This window comes from Gouania willdenowi, chromosome 5, assembly GCF_900634775.1.
Source record: "Gouania willdenowi chromosome 5, fGouWil2.1, whole genome shotgun sequence".
In the NCBI taxonomy this organism is placed as follows: Eukaryota; Metazoa; Chordata; class Actinopteri; order Blenniiformes; family Gobiesocidae; genus Gouania; species Gouania willdenowi.
This window is the reverse complement of record NC_041048.1, coordinates 34,622,839-34,642,866: the sequence shown is the minus strand read 5'-3', so window position 1 is coordinate 34,642,866 and position 20,028 is coordinate 34,622,839. Positions and strand designations below refer to the sequence as shown.

Genomic DNA, 20,028 nt, shown 5'->3' with positions numbered 1-20,028 from the left:
CCAAGAATTGAATGTCTCGCACAGTTAAGCGATACCAATGGGAATACTGGGAACAAAGTATAACAAAAATGGTGTCAAGTGAATAACTGAGCTCCTTGTCTGGCAAGGAAATAAGAAATTACAGTAAGAATGTAGTAAAAACACTACTATGAATCCATTTAAGTGACTCCACATCCCACAATGCAATCCACCAAACTTTTTCACTATGGCAGTAAGAGATGTTTTACAGTAGAGATCAAAACAAATGTCCAAGTGGCAATTTCATCCTTTTACATCTTTTATTCGAGCAAATGATCTTTGATTTATTAATCTAAGGCCGACATTGTCTTTATCTGACAAAAACTAAATAAATTAGTAAGCTTGGTAACATGCAGCTATACCATTGAACGAGTAGGTAAACCTGACTGAAGGATCATTCTGACATCGCTCAACTGCTGATTTGGCTTTTCGAGTCTCATTCTGGCAGATTTACGAGCAGCGAGAGTAATTTTTTTCAGCCGATATATAAACATTTGGCAACCGACTTGAGACAACCAAGCCCCCAGTCTGTCGGGCACCGTGTCCTAACTGTCCTTAAGCTTCTCTGTGGAGCTGCCTGTCAGAAGGCGTGGTATCCATCTGGGAAGATAATGAGATTGTCTTCCTGGTTTTGCTGCCTGGCGAGGAGAAGTGGTTAGTGGGACATGAACTTCTGGCCTCCCAGTTTCCACTCATGTGGTTTAGAGCTGTCAAGGACACAAAGGATCTGTATGTATAAGGTGTCTACTCTTTCCATCAATATACAGATGGCAACAAAGCTCGGTAGCCAGTTTTAATTCTAATCCTTTCACTCAGGTGATTAACCTATATTGAAGTCATCTCTTCTAAGCCGCAGTCATTCCCTCAAGAGGAATTCCTGGAAGTGTTTTGAAAAGAAACACTTGAGTCTATAAAGGATAACAATCCTCCTCTGTTTGGCTGTGCAAATGCCTTTGGGTGAAAGAGCAGCAAAGAGGTGGAGCATCATCATCTCCTTCATTTTATAAATCCTCTAACATTGATATATTGGTTTTCTAGGAGTGAGGACACGTGGCACAGTCTGCAAGTTTGTCTTGCAGTAAAGATCGTACCTTGTACATAGTTAATCATACCCTAACATTGTTGTCACAGGTTGTATTTGGTGACCTTACGCGATGTTATTTAGGGTTGCATCTGAGACTGGGAGAAGGAAAAACATTGTCTTTAACCTCGGTTTTTGACAATACGAGTAATGTACCCTTGAAAATTATGGTTTGAACTCTGTTTAAAGAGCCACCATTGGAGGATCAAAAAGTGACTACATTTGTACCTGTTCTTGCCCCTACAGGAAGATCTGTGTGCACTGTAAGTGTCGTCGAGAGGAGCATGCACTGACAAGCATGCCTGTTGAGATGGAGAAGACTGTCACCAAGCTGATGTATGACTTCCAGAGGAACTCGACCTCAGACGACGACTCAGGCTGCGCTCTGGAGGAGTACGCATGGGTACCGCCTGGTCTCAAACCTGAACAGGTATGAGTTCTTATACAACGTGGTTACATGCAGTTTCCTATCCCTGTTTTACAGACACTCATCATGATCAAACCATAGGAAGCATTTTCTTTACAGTCTTTGTGGTTGTGTTTTGATTTGAGCCAAAGACTGTCTTTTATCCTTAAACTTGCTTAAAGCAGAACTAACTAACTTTTTTACGTTAATAAATCCTTCTCGTAGTCCTTGTGAGGGTACTACAAGTGTTTATGGGGTGAATGGGGGGTCTTTCATCTCTCTCTGCTGTCTCTGGCCAGAAAACCACACTTGAACTTTCCTGCCTCTGACCCGATGGCAAGACGTACTGCTTTACGGCAGTCCAATACAAACTAATGCTAGATTATAACCAGCCCCGTGGCTGCACACGGTTGTCTACATATTAACTTTTCTCCAACTTATATCACACAGCAATCATGCACACTGTCGTCGTGGCAACAGGCACGCACACACATTTACAACCCAGTGCTCCATCAGGCAGCACACACACAAATATCCATCCATCCATCTATTTTCAGAGCTGCTTTGTCAGCACACAAGCAAACACACCACACACATTTTCACACTCCCTTCCACATAGTTGCTACCGTGATTGGAGAGCAAAGGTGCGCATGTAGCTGTGGGGTGGGGCAGGCGGCGGGGGGTGTGGACTCTTTACGACAGTGACATAACCAAAAGGGACCTTCAGGGGGAGCACTAAACGCAAGTTACTTAGTTCTGGAGATGGATATTTACCCGCAAACAACGGTGGAAGGTAGAAATTGCCACTCAAAAGTTTTTTGATTCCATTAATTACAAATGACTTGTTGACAAAATGGCCTTGTGACTTGAACTTCAGAAGTGTTTTCACGCATTGCGGGATTTGGAGTCCCGTAGAAAAATGCAGTCATTTTTACAGTAATTTGCTGCGTTTCTTCGCCAGACAAGGAAGACAGTGATTCCCTTGACAACATTTTTCTTTACTTTTTGTTTCGCTGTTTCCAATTTTGGCCAGGTTTGACTGTTTCCGTGAAAGCCACAATATGAACATTGTAATTTCAATCTGTAAAAACACCAGAAACGTTTGGATGAATGGCAGGTACAGTTTTAAAAAATGTAGTTATGTGGATAAGCAGCTTTAAAGTACTGCATATAGACTTATCAAAGCAGGTGCGAAGAACAGAGTCGTCAGGCCATTCACTTCACAGAAAATGGGATCAAATGAAACAGTCCTGTAATCATATCACAGTTACATTTAAAAAGCTCACATTTCACTACACCCACGACAGTGTCAATGATCCAAAATTCATGCATGAAAAGAAAGGCGTGGCGTTGTAAAACATTATCCAGCTGTGGATTCAAGGCTGAGGAGGACAGAAGGATTGCACATAAATATTTGCGACATCGATCCAGTGATCTGAATAATACGGTCATACTTATTTCCAAGTCATCATTACCTTACCATTACCTAAGCAAAAATACACAAATTACCCCAAAAACACACAACACCAAAATAATGAAAAATATACAAAATGACAACAAGAATAACTTAAAAAAAAAAAACGAAAATGCACAAAATTAATTGTAAAACACACAAGAGGACTACAAAAAATATGCACAATGACAGAAAAATATACAAAACAAGAAAAACAACAACAGACATAGAAACATATACAGAATGTGAACAAAAATACACAAAATGAGTGAAAAAGATATAACATAAATAGACAACATGACAGAAAAATATACAAAACAACAATAAATAAGCAGAATGACTACTAAAACACATAGAATGACAATAAATAAAATTACCAAATAAATCCAAAAAGACTAAACAACATCAAGCGCACACAAAATTAGAGAAAAATATACAAAATGATGTCAAAAACACACAAAGCCTTTGTTCTTTCCTTTGTTGATGCTCAGAATGGTCATTATTGGAAATGCTGACATTAATGTTGATAATGTGGCCCTCGGATCAGAAAATAACAATTTTTGAGGCCCCCGCTGTGATAAAAGTTGCTCATCTTGTACTACACAATGGAAGCATTTGTGGTGGGTGCTTTCATTTTGTTTATTAGCTGCACTGCCAGCAGCTCAATACATCTTTGGCACAGCCAGTTGTTTTTACCTCCGTGACAGAGAGCTGCTATTTTTCATCCCTCCCCAGGGTCACACATACATCACCCCTGAGTCAATTAGGTTCTCATCTAGCGGCTATGTGACCTTAGGACCGGGCAGGCAATAATGAGAACGGGGCTGAGTTGTATGGCAGCACACAGAGCTTTAAAATAGCTGAGAAGCCTTTCTTTTTTTATTGCCATGACAACCCTCATAAATGCAACAATCAGACCAACAAAATTGATTCAGCCATGCATTTATACAGGAGATTGGGTGAATTCCAAGAATTAACAGTATGAATTTCTAGTAATTCAAGAATTTGATGCATGTCTGACCTCCCATAAAAAAACTGGAAATAGATGCAAGGCTAAAGCTGAAAGATCAGAGCACTGGGTGTAGATTTCTGTCTACTGGGAGCGGGCGTCACTCTGCTATTTAGTTGCCACTGGAAACTCACTATTGAAACAAGAGACTTGAAGGCCAAACTGGCATTCAGTCAGATCGCATTGAGGAATTATGAAGGCAAACGTAATTTTTGAGTTGCTTTGTCAGCATGAAAAATCATAGCTCGCTGAGACACGTCTCAGATTCAAACCTTGTGATGCAGAAAATAATTGATCCATCAATGCTGCCATTAAGTGCAGTGACTGCGATGGTGTAATGCAGAATAAATGGGATCATCCATCCTTTTAAATAATCGTTGCCAAGTTACAGTTCATCACAACCGAGAATGTAACCCAGCAGTGGTTTGTAAAGTGATGTTTGTGTTCTCTTACCGTAGCAGTCGTGGAGCATTAGTTTAAAATGCAGACTCTTCAGCGTCAACAAGAGTCTGTTTTCAATTTGCAGTCCAACATGAAGTTTAAAACTACTTGCACGTGGGAAGTTCAAACACAAATTTGGTTCAAGGGTATTGATGCAGGCTAGAGGTCTAGCAGGGAGGCTCTGCAGTGGAGGAATTAGCACAAAAACATCTTTAAAAAGGAATGAAGCTGACCTCCTGCTTCTCACATTTCTGCCCCACTTTCAGGCCAACACTTATGGTGAATTAAAAATGGGCTGAGTGAACTGAAAATGTATTTTGTTAATTTTAGCTTCTCGCTGTGAACAAATTGAACCTATCACATATAGGGATTAGACTCTGGACGGGGTACTCGCTGGTTTGAGTTTCCTAAATCGGCTCTAAAGAAACTGGTATGTTCAGACGAACCAAATGACAGGTTTGGGACCCAAAAAGTCACTTTAGTCCAAAAACCAAGCTGCCAACCATGACACATTCATCTGAGGTTTCATATTTTTGGGGAAGATGACAAGCGGCAAAAAAAAAAGAATAGCGTCATCAGCAAATAATTTCTTCTTCTTTCTGGGGCTGCAACCGTTAAGATGAGTATTAGAGAAAATTCCTCATCAATAAACCTGTGCCAAGGAAAATAATCTTAACTTAAACAAGCAGGTGGACTCTCTTTAATGTCAGATGCCACCCAAACAAAACAATAAATGGACTAAATGGACTTGATTTTATATAGCGCTTTATCACCACACTGAAGCAGTCTCAAAGCGCTTTACACATCAGCTCATTCACCCAATCACTCTCACATTCACACACCAGTGGGACAGGACTGCCATGCAAGGCGCTAGTCGACCACTGGGAGCAACTTAGGGTTCAGTGTCTTGCCCAAGGACACTTCGACACATAGTCAGGTACTGGGATCGAACCCCCAACCTCTCGATCAGAAGACGACCCACTACCACCTGAGCCACGATATTACATTGTGTATTGTTCTGATTATCATGTGTACCTTGCCTAACCACCCAAGTTCTGATACTATTGAACCAGAACCATCGTAGTCTGTAAGAGCCCAGAGGCACTTTGACCTTTTAAAAGAATTCAATTAAACACTTTGGTGTTTGACCACATGCTTACTATCGGGGTAATATTCTCAATTACTGAGTAGTCATGCCACTTACTGCTTTGAATTGTGAAGTAATTCCTTCTCTGTGAGGTCAACATATTTTCTACCATGTTCTGCCCTTATGTTTTCCCTCCAATTAAATGTCCATGTACACTAACTGCTGCAAAGAGGCTTGCTGAGAGAATGTCAGATCTGGTGCCTGGTGGTGTCTTTTCCTGTGCCTCTCCTGCCATTAACAGCAATAGAAACCAGCTGTGCAAAGTGATCTCGCTTGTCACTCATTTGCAAAGTCATTCTGTTTGCTTTAGCTTTGGAAAACACTCCTTTTAGTACAGTTTGTAATCCTGCCCTGTCTTTAGTTTTGGTCTGCTTTAGATTACAGTTATTATCACAGGCCTCTTCTCACTGAAACTTGGTATTGTCTGCATCTGTCTTTGGATCTTTTCCTCAGGGCAGCTTGCCTTTCACCTCTGGATTGTAGGGCTGTTGTTGTTGGAAGCATGTTTGGTCATTTATCATTGGCTCTGTGTGTTTTTCCTTGGATGTATATGTTCGTAGTGACTTATTGTCGCTCGTCCACAATCATTCTTTCCTGGGCTTTTCTTAGATCGTCCTCCCAACCCCCCGTCCAGCCCTTGTTTCTGCTTTCAGTTGGGGATGCCGGTTTTAGATCCTATATTGCTCACCAGCGCCACTGGAAGCCAATGAAAGCACTGCAAAAGAAACTTGGTTGCACTTCCAACCAGACATTTCTGTTATAAATTTACACCAGAAACAAACTTTGCATAACGCTAGTATTGGGAAACCCATAGTGCCACAGCTTTAAGGCCACAACATAATTTCTTTGAGGAGTTTTTAACAGTTATACACTTTTCATTGTATATCCTCCTAAGCAGTGTTTCTCAAATAGGGGTACATGTACCCCTAGGGCTATGTGATGGCACTACAGGGGCTACTTAAGAGAGAGAAAGTGGAAAATTAACAAATAAAGTGTCAGTCTTGGTCCCATCCCGGGCGTGATATGACTGGAAATGATGAAAACTTTGGAAATAAATCTGTTCAGGAGCCACTAAATCAGTGTTTTTCAACATTGGGGTCGGGACCCCATGTGGGGTAACCTGGAGTTTAAATGGCTTCGCCTAAAATTTCTGAAAAATGAAAATAATTAATTATTTGAATTTTTTTGTTTTTTTTTTAATTGAAACAAAACTGTATTTCTCCACTTTCACTTTGTAAATCTAGTTCAACTGCAAAATGGGGTCACGATCCAAAAAAGGTAAATAGTGTTTCTTTCCAATTATTTACTGAATTAGATTCTTTTAAATGTGTGTTATCACTCGGATTCAGAAATAACAGAAAGGAGGTAATTGAGCCAAAAATGTATGAGAGCCGACGCTCCAAGGTAATCTCTTTTTGTGTGACACACTGTGTATTTAATCAAGGACAAGGAAGGCTTTTAGTCAGCAAATCTATTCACTGATCGATAGTTTGAGAGAGACATGAGTTGGCATATGATTATCATGTCTCTTAAAACATGCGTCCTCAGAGTTTCTGCTCTTTACCCTTGGAAAAAGAACAAGGATAGGTTGGGGTCAAAAAACTGTACAGCTATCCTTTAGTTTTTGCAAAACCCTCCTACTTCTTTAGTTTGGTTCACCCCCTCTGGTCACATTCATATACAACTGCCCGACCTCTCAAACACCCCGGCACCCCCTGTTACAGTGCAATAAGAAAGACTGCAATAAATAACTTTGAGATGACACTCATTGTGTCTCAGGAATGTCAAGTGATTAGCAGATTAGCAATGTGCATTTATTAGCTAGTGTGGCAGTGCTAATAGCGGCTTTGGTCATGTGTGTGAGTGCATGAAGGTTTTTCCATGGCAATGTGCAGAGACGGAGGAGAGGATCCATTAAGTCTGAACCATTAGGGATAGCTGCTCTCAGTTGTAAATGTTGAATATTTAACCTCTTTACTGTTGCACCTTTTAGCTGAACTTAATAACAGCTATTACCTATGCTAATGAGATATCAACAAAAATGCTACCAGAAGTTTTTTTGTTAAACCGATAGCTGGAAGGATCATTCTGACTTGTTTTTCTTCTATAATGAATGTGTGGCCTGTGGCAGCGTTTGGTCCATGGTGCTGTTCTCTTTAAGTCCTTATCCACTTAATGTCTTTGTTGTCTGTTCTTCAGGTTCACCAGTACTATAGCTCCCTGCCCGAGGACAAGGTGCCCTATGTGAACAGCCCGGGAGAGAAATACCGCATCAAACAGCTGCTCAATCAGCTCCCACCCCACGACAATGAGGTGAGATACTGTAAAGAGATACCCCCCCCCCCCCTTCCCTTCCCCCCACTAACTTTATCCAATGGCTGGCTTCCTTTGTCACGAGGCAAAGATAAGAAAGGAGTAGAAATGGGGTCTGGCACCTGAATCAGCAAGAATGAGATGTTAAAGTGAATGTAGTGTGATCTTTTTTATCAGCATGTACATATTAACTCTTGGGAAAGGTATGAAATGTTTTGACCTCTTACGCCCCAGCCACTTTTTTTCAAAAATCACATACCAATAACACATAATGTTTTTCTAAGCTTCTACATGACCTACATGGCTAGTTTTTGTTCAGATGGAAGTAGGGCCCTTACATAAAATATAAATCCAGTTCTCCATAGGGAAGGCTAAAAAAGCAGAAATAAGTGAACTAATCTATGGACATCAACTGCAGCAAGTTTGGTTATAATAATAAACGTTAGGCCAAAGATACACATGTTTTTGTATAAAAAAAGTTCAGGCGGTAGCCCACTTTGCCACAACTGTGCCAAAGTTTTCCACAAGTTTGGAAACAAGTGTGTAACTTTAATATGTCAGTCAAATTGATTCAAATCATTGTTAGTTTTATGTTTGACCACTAGGTGTTGCATTTTGGCTTGAAATAAACACATATCCATTTTTATTCAGGTTTCTGCTGTGCCGTGCGTAATGCTATTTCTTGTTCCACTCTTTGATGCCGTTACGCATGGGTCTAGTTCAGCAATGCTTTGACCAATCACAATGCTTGACACAGCGTCGGGGCTGAAGAGGAGAAGTAGAAGTAGTCCACATTGACTGGGACCATTATCCCTGTTACTGATTGTTGTTTTGTTTTGTATTTTGAGTTATTTGGGCAACCATGGCTCAGGTGGCAGAAGGGTCATGTGTCAAAGTGTCCTTGGGCCAGACACTGAACCCTAAGTTTAGTTGCTCCCAACGGTCGACTAGCTGGGGCAATGAGCTGATGTTGTGAAGCACTTTGGGACTGAACTACTTCAGTAGTCATAAAGGGGCTATTTAAATAAGTCCATATTTCATCCATAATTTCTGCTACTAGCTGTAGAGCTGCAGATTCAGCAGCTCAGAGTAGAGAAAGATTTCACCCAATTGTACTCATAACTTACAGACCTTACATTCAAAATTGTTTGGTATTTGTTAGGCTGGAGATCTTTCTTCAATGACACATACTATACCTTGCGTTTTTCCAGCTGATGATTCTTATCTCTAAAATTGTACAGAAAGTATCAAATTTATCCAAAAACTGCCCATTTAGTGGCTTAACCAAATCACTACAACTGTTTTTACTGTCCTCCATGTACAATACGACCTGAATTAAAGTTAAAAACTACCCCAATTATGTAGTTTTGAAAAGGGATGAAGAGTTTGCATCGTAAACAAAAGTGTTCCCATTGATATCAGACAAATTAAACACAATTAAAACCCTCATTTGGAAGGATAGTGTTTTTTAAGATGCAACTCAACTACAGTGCATGCGAGGGACGTTCTTATGATAGTGTTAATTATACACTACGTCTGCTTATCTTGTTGTGTATTGTATTTGTGTCTCTAGGTACGATACTGTAACAGCCTGGATGATGAGGAAAAGCGAGAGCTCAAGCTCTTCAGTAATCAACGGAAACGGGAAAACCTTGGACGCGGGAACGTCCGTCCATTCCCTGTGACGATGACGGGAGCGATCTGCGAACAGGTAATCAGATAACGTCTTCTCTGTGTTGTCCCAGCCTTTCACTTCTTTAAATGTCACATGTGGAGCAGATACAGTATGTTGAAGGATAAACGAGGAGTGTCGGGATCAAAGGTGTGTTCATGGATCTTGCAGAATGACAGCAGTGGATGGTTTGATGGACAAGCTGAAAGGCCTGTTGGTATTTGTAATGGTTTGTTGGAGGTGCTATATGTTGACCTATAAAGGGCAGCGTCACAGCAGCAACCTGTTTATATCACAGTAACGTGACCTTGTGCATTCAGACTCAAAGCTTTGCTCTTCGGGGTTCCCTCGCATGATATGTCGTTCTGGTTTTCCTGCTGGTACGGCATCTATAAACCTTTCATTCACACAGGCTGTTCCATGTGAAGCATTTTACTTTACAACACCTTCAAAAATAGTCTTTTTTAGTTTCCTGTTTCTGATCAATTATTTACCATCTAGCTAAAGTGAGTTCTTGTACTGGCCTCCAGAGACCACAAAGTACAGCGGGGACTACTTTTGACAAAAGGGTTATTTCTCTTCTGTTAGTAGATGCCAGGATTGAGGTCAATTACATTTTGTAATTGCAATTACGTCTTCAATTATCATTGTTCAATTCATTTACGATTACAGTGACATTTTTTCCCCAATTACAATTAAATGATGATTATTTTTAATATCTTAAAAGTCAATTACAATTACATTCTTAATTTCTGAAGTTCAATGACAATCACAATTACCGAGTATCAAATAAATGACTCCATGAAACTTAACCGTCCTCTTGTTTTAGCTTTCTGTTAGCATCTCTTATGATAACGGGTCAGTTTTTACCCTTGTCTTAAATCAAAATTAAAAAAAGTCACTAGTAAAATATTATCTATCATCTAATTCAATTTTCCATCCTAGGTTTGGCATTACATTTAATTAAATTATAATTGACAGATTTGATAGAATTTTCATGCCAATTACATTTACAAAGTCAATTATCTGAACTTCATTACAATTGACAGCATCAGATTTTTAAAATTACAATTAAAATTATAACTAGAATATTTGCATTTCCTGAAGAAAATGCAAGTGAGGATGCAGGTGCTGGCCCGCATCGCACTGCATTAGCTTAGCATTAGCTGACATTAGCTTAGCATTAGCAATTACCTAGTGTTTGTTAGCATTAGCAATAGCATTAGCAATAGCATTAATCAGCATTGAGTTCAGTTTCTCCCTTCCTCTCTCTCACCTTGGCTTTCTCACAGTTGTACAACTTTGTGCCACTTTTATAACCTGATTTCCATCTTCCTGCATCTTTCAATCTATTTTTGCCGACTCCAACCTCAATTGTGTCGGTAGTGCCTCGTCTAGTTTATCTTTCCAGAATTTATGCTCTCACTCTCCAGGCCATAATCTCCACCATGTCCTCTAGCAACCACTTGTTTAGTCTCTCTATGACTTCACAGCCACCCACATTATTCCACTCGTTTACTCTGCTCCTCTGCTAGCTTGAGATTCCAAGCTGAAGTATGCTGGAGACGGAGTGGTTTGTGATCTAATTTACTGGGTCAGTGGATAGATCTTATCGTAGGTCTCGTAAAAGTTTCCATTTTTCTTGGAAGTCAATGAATCCAAACATCAGCTGGATTAACGTAATGAGTCATTCCTGGAATATTCCTTATGAAGCATATTTGTAAGTTGAATCTTGTGTAGTTTTGATCACATTCTGTCAATTTTCTCTAATTGGACCTTTTCATTTATTTATTTTTAAACTTTGCTGAGGCAGGAAGTCAGTGAACTTGAAAGCTGTGGTTAGTTCCATCATTTTCTACTGAATTGGAAGGTGTGGCCAAAAAGATTAAACACAGTCGGTGCATTCCTTTATTCCAGGAGTTCACTTAAAATTACAGAGAACCTTGCTCTCCATTAATGATAGTGCATGGGATCACAGTCTCTTATGTACTTTCCCAGCAACTTGTTGTAACAGGTGCTACCTGATGGTATGGAATAAATGATACCATAAAAATCTAGAAAATAGAGATGTTGTATGCAGTAAAAAAAAAAGAAAAAAAACCACCTTGTGATTTCCAAATTACCATGAGTAGAAAATATTGTCTTAAAATGGGTAAATGTTTGTGCCGCAAGCAGAAAAACAATCATTTTTGGCGTTGGTTTGCAGCACAAGTACAATGTACCGATACTTTGACACCAAAAAAAGAGCGAAGCTGAAAGTGACTGGAGGCTTTGTTTGCTGGAACTAAAGCCAAAAAAGAACCACAAGTAAAAAGCAGAAGCATTTTCAAAGTAAAAACCCCACTCCAGAGTTATATTTGAAACATTTCATAAAAACACTGTTGGTGTGACCCTCAGAAACCCCATTATACAAAGAAAAAGTTCCACGTCAGCAAACTATTACTAAAAAAAAAATGTTCCACTGCTTTTGTGTTTTTATTTTTAGTGCGGAGGTCAGATAAATGGTGGTGACATCGCTGTGTTTACATCGCGGGCGGGACATGGTGTGTGTTGGCATCCTGCCTGCTTCATGTGCAGCACGTGCAGCGAGCTGCTGGTTGACCTCATCTACTTCTACCAGGAGGGAAAGATCTACTGTGGTCGACACCACGCAGAGAGGCTGAAGCCGCGCTGCACCGCCTGCGACGAGGTGAACGCACACGCATGCACCGGAATCACTGTGTTAGCAAAAGTCTCAATCATTACATCTTTATCATTATTATTTTCCTTGAAACATCTGCAACTCAGTGTTAATTTTGACAGCAAATTTTTGATTGAGTTCGTTGCAGTCTTTTTTTCTCTAAAATGCAACTTAGTTTAATTGTTTTGTACGTTTGTGTTGTCGTTGAGTAAGAGAGAGATAGGAAAACTAACAAATAAAAGCATAATAAATATGGGGTTTATTTTTAGTTAAAAATTATAATAATACTAAATATTTCCAGCAACTAACAAAACAACACAAACACACCAATTAAGAGAAAAATATACTGAATTCTTGTTATGAATTTTATATTTTGATAAGCGCATAGAAATAAAGTTGAATTGAATATTAAAAACAACAGACAGACAACAACAAAGTACACAAAATGACACCAAAAACACACACCAGTAGAATACAACAACCAAGACACACTAAATGAGAGAAAAACACACAAGATCACTACAAAATACACACACACAAAAAATGATTTTAATTAGAACATGAACTGAAAATAGTAAATAGAGTAAACCTTGGTCCCACACCAGGTGGGAGATGACTGGAATTAAAAAATCTATAGAAATAAATCTATTGAGACACTAAATACTGTTTGTTACTGTTGTTTTGTGAATTGCGCTATACAAATAAAGTTGAATTGAATTGTTTTATTTCACTTGTTGAGTGTTATCACTCATTCATTTTATCATTACGCTCTATAGTTACTTTTTCACAGAAATTCTGAGCAAAATGTTCTAGTCTGACAAAGGGGGGACTTGAGTTCATAAAACCACTGCTCTAGATAACTGTCTATATCTGGCAAAGAGGTAATTTGGTGCGTGACAGAGGTTTGCTCTTGTATTTTATGTAAAAATAATTTTCATATCCCATTTTTTTTTTTTTTCTTTTATCCAAAGATCCAAAGAAGTTTTCTTTGTATTGGCTCCAGCACACATGGCTTGATCTGGTGACTGGGAATGCATGACACCCCCTTAAACAGACTGGGCTTGTAACCATGCTGTATACCTATTTATATGTTCCACTTCATACAGACCTCACACAAGTCATATGACACTTATAGAGTCAGTCACAGTTCCATGTTTGCCTCTATCTAATGGTGTGGGCTTTTAAAATCCATTACCAGTGACTTTTACTGATGTGACAAATGGAGACGAGGACGCTTTAAGAACTTAAATGGCATAGTTGGAGTTTAATTGTTACTTATTTAAAAGCAAATGCACCGTCATCACACATTAGCCTCCCACATAAGTGGAGGAGAAAGTAGTTTGTATTGAGGGGGAGGGAGGCCGTGTGAGTACCTGTGAACAATCCTCTTTATCTCCTCTTTCTTAGATCATATTTGCAGACGAGTGCACGGAGGCCGAGGGCCGTCACTGGCACATGAAGCACTTCTGCTGCTTTGAGTGTGAGACGGTGCTGGGGGGGCAGCGCTACATCATGAAGGAGGGGAGGCCGTACTGCTGCTCCTGCTTTGAGTCGCTTTACGCCGAGTACTGCGACTCATGTGGAGACCATATCGGTGTGTTTTTCTTTTTCTTCTTCTCTTTTCACCACATTTTCATTAGTTTTAGTTTTAATTGTTTTAAATACAACCAGGGCTTTAAGTCAACGCCTACCAATTGTGTGTAAAAATCAACTTTGGCGGTTAACATTGTAACATTACAGGCAAAATGTGGTCGGTGAAGAACGAAACAAATAACACTGCGTCTGTTTGAATCGGCAGGCTCAGAAACGATGCGACAGGTCATTGTTGCCAGATTGGCCTGTTTTCCTCCAAGAAATTTGAGAGTTTTTGTGTGTTTAGATTTTAAAATGTAATGTATTTCTGGCAACACTGCTGGTTGTACTGATCTTACATTTCCAATGAACACTATGTCGTGACGAGTCATACAACAATTGGCTACGTGCTTATGTTAGCATGACTGTTATGGTTTGGTATTGGAGAAGACAAACGGAACGGCGCAAAACAAACAATAAGAGCTGACATTAAGTTGTAAAATGAGGTAGGAAAAAAAAAACAAACGTGGAGATATTTATCGGATGTTGAAAAACCTGAACTGCAAAAAAGGAAGGCTGCAGCCGACACACGGGAAAATGACGATGAAAGAGGATCTAAAAAGAAGAAGAAATTGAGAAGTTTTAATACTAAATGGATGTCGGGTCATGATTGGTTGGTATTCGACCATTGGTTCACCTTTAAAATGTGCACTATACAGTTTGTTTACATTTGAAAAGCATGCATGTTTGTAAAACATTTTTTCTCTACAGTACGTGTAATTCGTAGTACTGATTACTTCTATTTTTTCTAACTTCAAATAGTGTTCCAAGGATCCAATTTTCATCTCGGTTAAGTTTGTTTATTAAGTTTTGAGAATATACTTTAGAAAAGGTTGACTTCTCCGACACACCCAAAGTTCCATATTGCACCTTTTAGGCACTGTTACAACATTGTTTTTAAATGAAATGTTTATATTTTTACCATTTTAATGTATTTCTGCAATCAACTAAAATAAAAATTATTAAAAGAAACACGGACGCTGAAATCTATTCTGTGGCACTCATAATGTAGTTTATTTTTGCTGGAAAAAAATGTGGTTGGTGGAAAATCTGGTTGGCTGGAAACTTTAAGAATCTACTAGCCATGCTGGCTGGTGATCTAAAAAGTTAATTTAAAGCCCTGAATACAACAACTTGAAACACAAGGAGGAAGAAAATGCATGATTGTGTGACTTTCTTACTGGTTGGAGAGAGCATAAAGAGTTGATTTTTAATGCAGGGCATTGGAATACCTCATTTCTTTCTTTTTTTATTTTTTTAAACGACTGAGAAAAAAAACTGATAATCTTATATAAATCCATGGCAGAAGTAAATGGAAATTGTAGATTTTGAAGGAATGATCTCATCCTCAGTCAGGCATGTGAAGCAAGCGTGCACAGCTGAGTGTCGGAGAGACCTGAGCTTACAGTGCACAGAAATATGTAGCATATACATCATGCTAGTGTGAAAGCAGCTCAGGTCAAAGGCATGGCTGTATCGAATGACTTTGTAAATGTCTTCAGGCTCGGGTTTTAACCCTGACGCACACGGCAACGTTAAAGTTGGATTTATACCTAAGCTTTCTCACAGAAAAGGGAAGCCATGTTTTAGCAAAAAAGACGGATGTTTAGCTTTAATAAAACTAGAGTTTATGTGCTTGAATGAACAAAAAACCCTCTCGAACAGATTATACCTTCTACAACCAAATATGGAACAGTTTGATCTCAAGTGGACCACAGATTTTATGCGAGAAAATGAGAATTTTCAACATTATTGTGTCCTAGTTTACACTTCTACGTATTCATGAAATGAAAAATATGATAGAAATATCCAAGCAATAAGTGACAGATATCAGTCCCAACAGGATCTTTACTTTAAATTTCCTAGATTTTGTGACCAATTTCTATTTAATTAAGGGAATGTTATAATTTGAGGATTTTGTACAAATTTTGAGTTTTTTCATCAGTTTAACTTTAAAAATGACTGCGATGTGATAAAAGCACTGGGAAAACTGTGAGCACCTGCAAATATTTGTTAAGGTTTCATTAATTCAGACATGGTATTTCAGGAAATTTCACATATTAAGAGATAACAATTTCCTGAAAAAACTAAATAAAACCTTAACATATATTTTAAAAAAGAAGACAAAATGAACTTACTGGAATTATTACCTGCAACTATTGTTGAGTTTAATTTTCACAATGATTTTATGTCATTTTTACTTTCTCCTGTGGTCCAAATTTGATGATTCAAAGGGCCGGATTTGGCCCCTGGGCCTTGAGTTTGACACATGCTCTATAATAACTGGAAACTATTATGATAATGACTTTTTTGTGCAGGCCCTGTTAACTAAAGAACAGAATGTGTCATCTGTACCTCCTAGTTTCTCATTCATTAGGCTGTTTGCAAATGCTATTTTCAAAAAAAAGATGACCTTTTAAAATGTAATCATTTGAAAAAAGGAAAAAAATTTAGATATTGCAGTGATTTTAAAAAGTTCCCATCAACATGTTGGACTCATCTACTGTTTGTGTCTCACAGGCATCGATCAGGGTCAGATGACGTACGAAGGCCAGCACTGGCACGCCACCGAGGGCTGCTTCTGCTGTGCCCGCTGTAAACGCTCTCTCCTGGGTCGGCCTTTCCTGCCCAAGCAGGGTCACATCTTCTGTTCTCGCTCGTGCAGTCTGGGGGAGGAGCCTAATGGATCCGATTCATCCGACTCGGCTTTCCAAAGCGCTCGTTCCACCAGGGAGTCCAGACGCAGCTTCAAGATGGGAAAGAGTGGTGGGGGCGGGGTGCTGACTGAGAGGTTTTCTGGGGAGGTGGACCCTCTGTCTTTGCAAATGGATCTTCTGAGTCTCTCCAGCCAAACTCCCAGCTTAACCCGAGAGCCGCCATCTTGGCAGAAGCAGGAGGAATGTGATAGTTATAGCTTTGAAGCCCAGAGTAATCCAACTGCTATCCCAACTCCTCTCCAGCTCCTCAGCCAGTGCAATGTGAGGAATGCCTTTAACCCCAACCGCACTGGACCCATTGATCAACAGCAGGATCACAGGATTAAGGAGAACGCAGGGTTAAAGCGACCCCCTGTGTCAGCCATGAAAGGTCGCTCCCTGAACGAGGCGTGGTTCCCCCAACCGAGTCCGGATGAGTACCATCCACCCAAACTCAAGATGCAAAAGAGCTTCACCGAGGTGTCCCACTGCTCCCAGCATCACAACGGCTTCTCTTCAGATAAGCGCTCCATCAGTCTGCATGCAGGGTTTCTAGGAGAGAGAAGCAGGGAAGCAGCTCCTCCAGCAGCTACACAAGTAGCTAGAAGTAGGAATCCCATCAACGCACTAAGCTTCACAGAGCAACTGACTCCACTGGAGCAGACCCCGAGAGAATCCATTGAGTCTCTGGCTCTGTCTAATGCTACAGGTGGGTAGGAAAGCAGCACCAGGCAGCCATTATATTTCATTTGTTCTGTATTTGTGTGTTGTACATATTGTGGACCTTTAGAATCTTTAATCTAATTGGGATTTTCCAAAACAAATGCAGACCAACAAGTAACATGGTAAACATTTAAAGCTGCTGGCAACAATAACACATTTTTTCAGCTGTACCTGTATTTCATCTAGAAGTTCTCATTCACTACTGATTAAGGTTGGGCATCGAGTATTGATTGGTTCCCCCAGAATCGTTAACATTTTTACATTTTGATTCCTACTTTTGATACCCAGTCCGCCAACCGTAAGAAGAAGCAACCATACACCAACAAAGAAGAAACACACATTGCCGTGCACACACTCGCAATCATGGTCAGTGACATAAATCCCATAATGCAACAAATCTTTAATGAAATTCGTTGCCGATGCTTTTGAATCGTCGATTTTATCGATTCGTTGTTGTAGCCTTATTCTTCAGCAGCTTTAAAATTGCCCACAACTCCGTTCCCAAAAGCTGTTTGAAAAATGTTTATTCATAGTTTTCATTTGTAACATTGTTACTCTAGCTAAGATAAAGGCCCTCATCATTGTTGCCCTATAGAACTCATGATTTTATCTACCAGTTTTAGCATACAGTATCTATAGAGATGTCTGCTTTTATCTACTTTAACTATACTGCAGTTTTTCACAAAATGAAGTTTAAAACCTCTTAGAAATCCAGAAATATCTGATTCTAACAACTCTGCTTTTCCAGGCATTAGTTAGAGGGTATTGAGACTCTTTTAGGGTTAGGTTCAGTTATTCTTATCAATGCTTTTTTTTTTATTTACCAGTAAGTTTCCTCATGTCACACATGGGACTCTGTTCTGTTTTCTTCCAGGAAATTCAGCCGAGGCTGGAGGGAAGCGCCAGGAACACCTGTCTCGTTTCTCAATGCCTGACTTGAGCAAAGACTCTGGAATGAACGTGTCAGAGAAAAGCAACATGGGAACACTCAACTCCTCCGTGCAGTACCGTAGCTCTGAGTCTATTCATAGTCTCAATGCTAATCAGGCCTACATGGAAATAGGTCCTCCAAGGTCGACTCAGTACCAGGTGCAGTACCGTGACCCTTCTGGCATGAGTGCAGGGATGGGTTTGTCTCATTTGCCCCCTGGCTTTACTTTCCAGGAGGAGGATAGGATCAGTTTGGTTAGCAGTGCTAATGCTGCGCGTCTGCCTCCTATCAGTGAGCGCAGGATGAGTGGAGTAGGGTGTGCAGCTCCGTTAAGTATGAGAGGAGCAGGAATCCACATGGACACACCTGAAGACACTCCACAGAGGCGTCGGCACCACCACCACAGATCACGGAGGTCCCGTCGATCTCGTTCAGAAAATGCACTAAACTTAGTGGCGGATCGGAGGATGAAACCTCAAGAACGGCCGCAGCTGCGCGTCCAAGAGGATTACGATCGTTTCCCACCACCACGCAGTGCCAGGGACCGCTTTGTAGCAGGAGGAGCGGGTCGATACCAGCCCCAGCTCTTCAGGCAGTGTCCCAGGACCACATCAGACCTGACTCTCCAGAACCCAAAAGGAACCCGGCGCTCCGGCTTGAACCAGTACTCCTGGGATGATTACGACGATGACTGGTGCTCTACCTGCTCTTCCTCCTCCGAATCAGAGGACGAGGGCTACTTCCTGGGCGAGCCGATCCCCAGGCCAATCCAGATGCGCTACCTCAGCAACCAGGAACTGGTGCACAAGTTCAACAACACAGGGATGGGAGGAGCCAATCGGAGTGAACAGTTACACACTCGCAAACGTAGGAAAAGCAAAAACTGCATTATTTCTTAAATATTTGATTTTTTTCCCCTTCAGCGCTTGTACACTAACAAACTCTTGCTTAAGAATCGAAATCCTAGTGCATTCATTCAGTGTCGTTGATTTTCATGTAACTAAAAGTCAGTGATTGGTTACTGTCAGTAATCAGTGAAAACCAACAGTGTTTGCATGTTTGTTTATTTTCTATATCTATCCTCAGTATTAGGTCAAACAATACAATTAGGTCCCTGTATTTCTACAGCACAGGTTTTCATTCAGACAGTGCGTGTCATACCTTAGCACATGTTTTTCTTTTTCTTATAGACTTTAGATTTACTATTAAATTGAGCACACGGATTGTATATAAATTAATTTGTATTTTCACTTTAAGTTAAGGAAGTCTTTGTAAATATGGTTGTAAATGAGGCAGCACATATTTTTATATTTTGTATCGATAGAATCTTATATGTATTAAATATCTATTATGTAGAGATAGAACATTACAGAAACAGATTATGCATGTACTATTTGACTGACATGACCCTCCATTTGGGGAATAAAGGAGTATTTCCGTGACTTTTTCTGATGACAGTTGGTGTTTTTTTTCCCCTTGGAGATGAACGTGTGACCCTGTGTGCTTAGCAGTTCCTTTCTCCATCTGTTAGGTGCATAAATGAATGATAATGTGCTGTGGTGTTCTGAAGGGTCCTTCACTAATCACACACAAATAAGCTCATTGTTCTTGAAGTAGATGCCACATATGTTCTGCTTTATTCCATGGTGATTATGGAAAGCTGTTTGAGCTAGTGAAGCGCTACTAGTACTCACATTTGGAGTACGTGTATTCAGTTTTGCTTTACTAAAAGGCGAGTACACTTGACGGTTAAAGTTAAAAAAAAAAAAAAAAAAGTCACTAATACTGCTGTTAAGCATTATATCAGACGTGGGCAACTGGCGACC

General features: G+C 40.0%; 1 protein-coding gene across 3 annotated transcripts in view; it reads left to right on the top strand.

The window, feature by feature from the left end:
* Nucleotides 1-19,654, top strand: part of prickle2b (prickle homolog 2b) — a 138,078-nt gene extending 118,424 nt beyond the window's left edge. For 2 of the 3 annotated variants that reach the window (XM_028447458.1, XM_028447460.1), the window contains 7 exons: nt 1,346-1,529; nt 7,755-7,868; nt 9,442-9,579; nt 12,026-12,229; nt 13,628-13,814; nt 16,373-17,257; nt 18,146-19,654. In XM_028447458.1, the coding sequence (XP_028303259.1) occupies nt 1,346-1,529; nt 7,755-7,868; nt 9,442-9,579; nt 12,026-12,229; nt 13,628-13,814; nt 16,373-17,257; nt 18,146-19,101 (2,668 nt within the window). In that variant the 3' untranslated portion in view covers nt 19,102-19,654. The remainder of the gene's footprint in view (nt 1-1,345; nt 1,530-7,754; nt 7,869-9,441; nt 9,580-12,025; nt 12,230-13,627; nt 13,815-16,372; nt 17,258-18,145) is intronic. The other variant, XM_028447459.1, reaches the window with a different exon arrangement.
* The last annotated feature ends 374 nt before the right edge of the window (nt 19,655-20,028 follow it).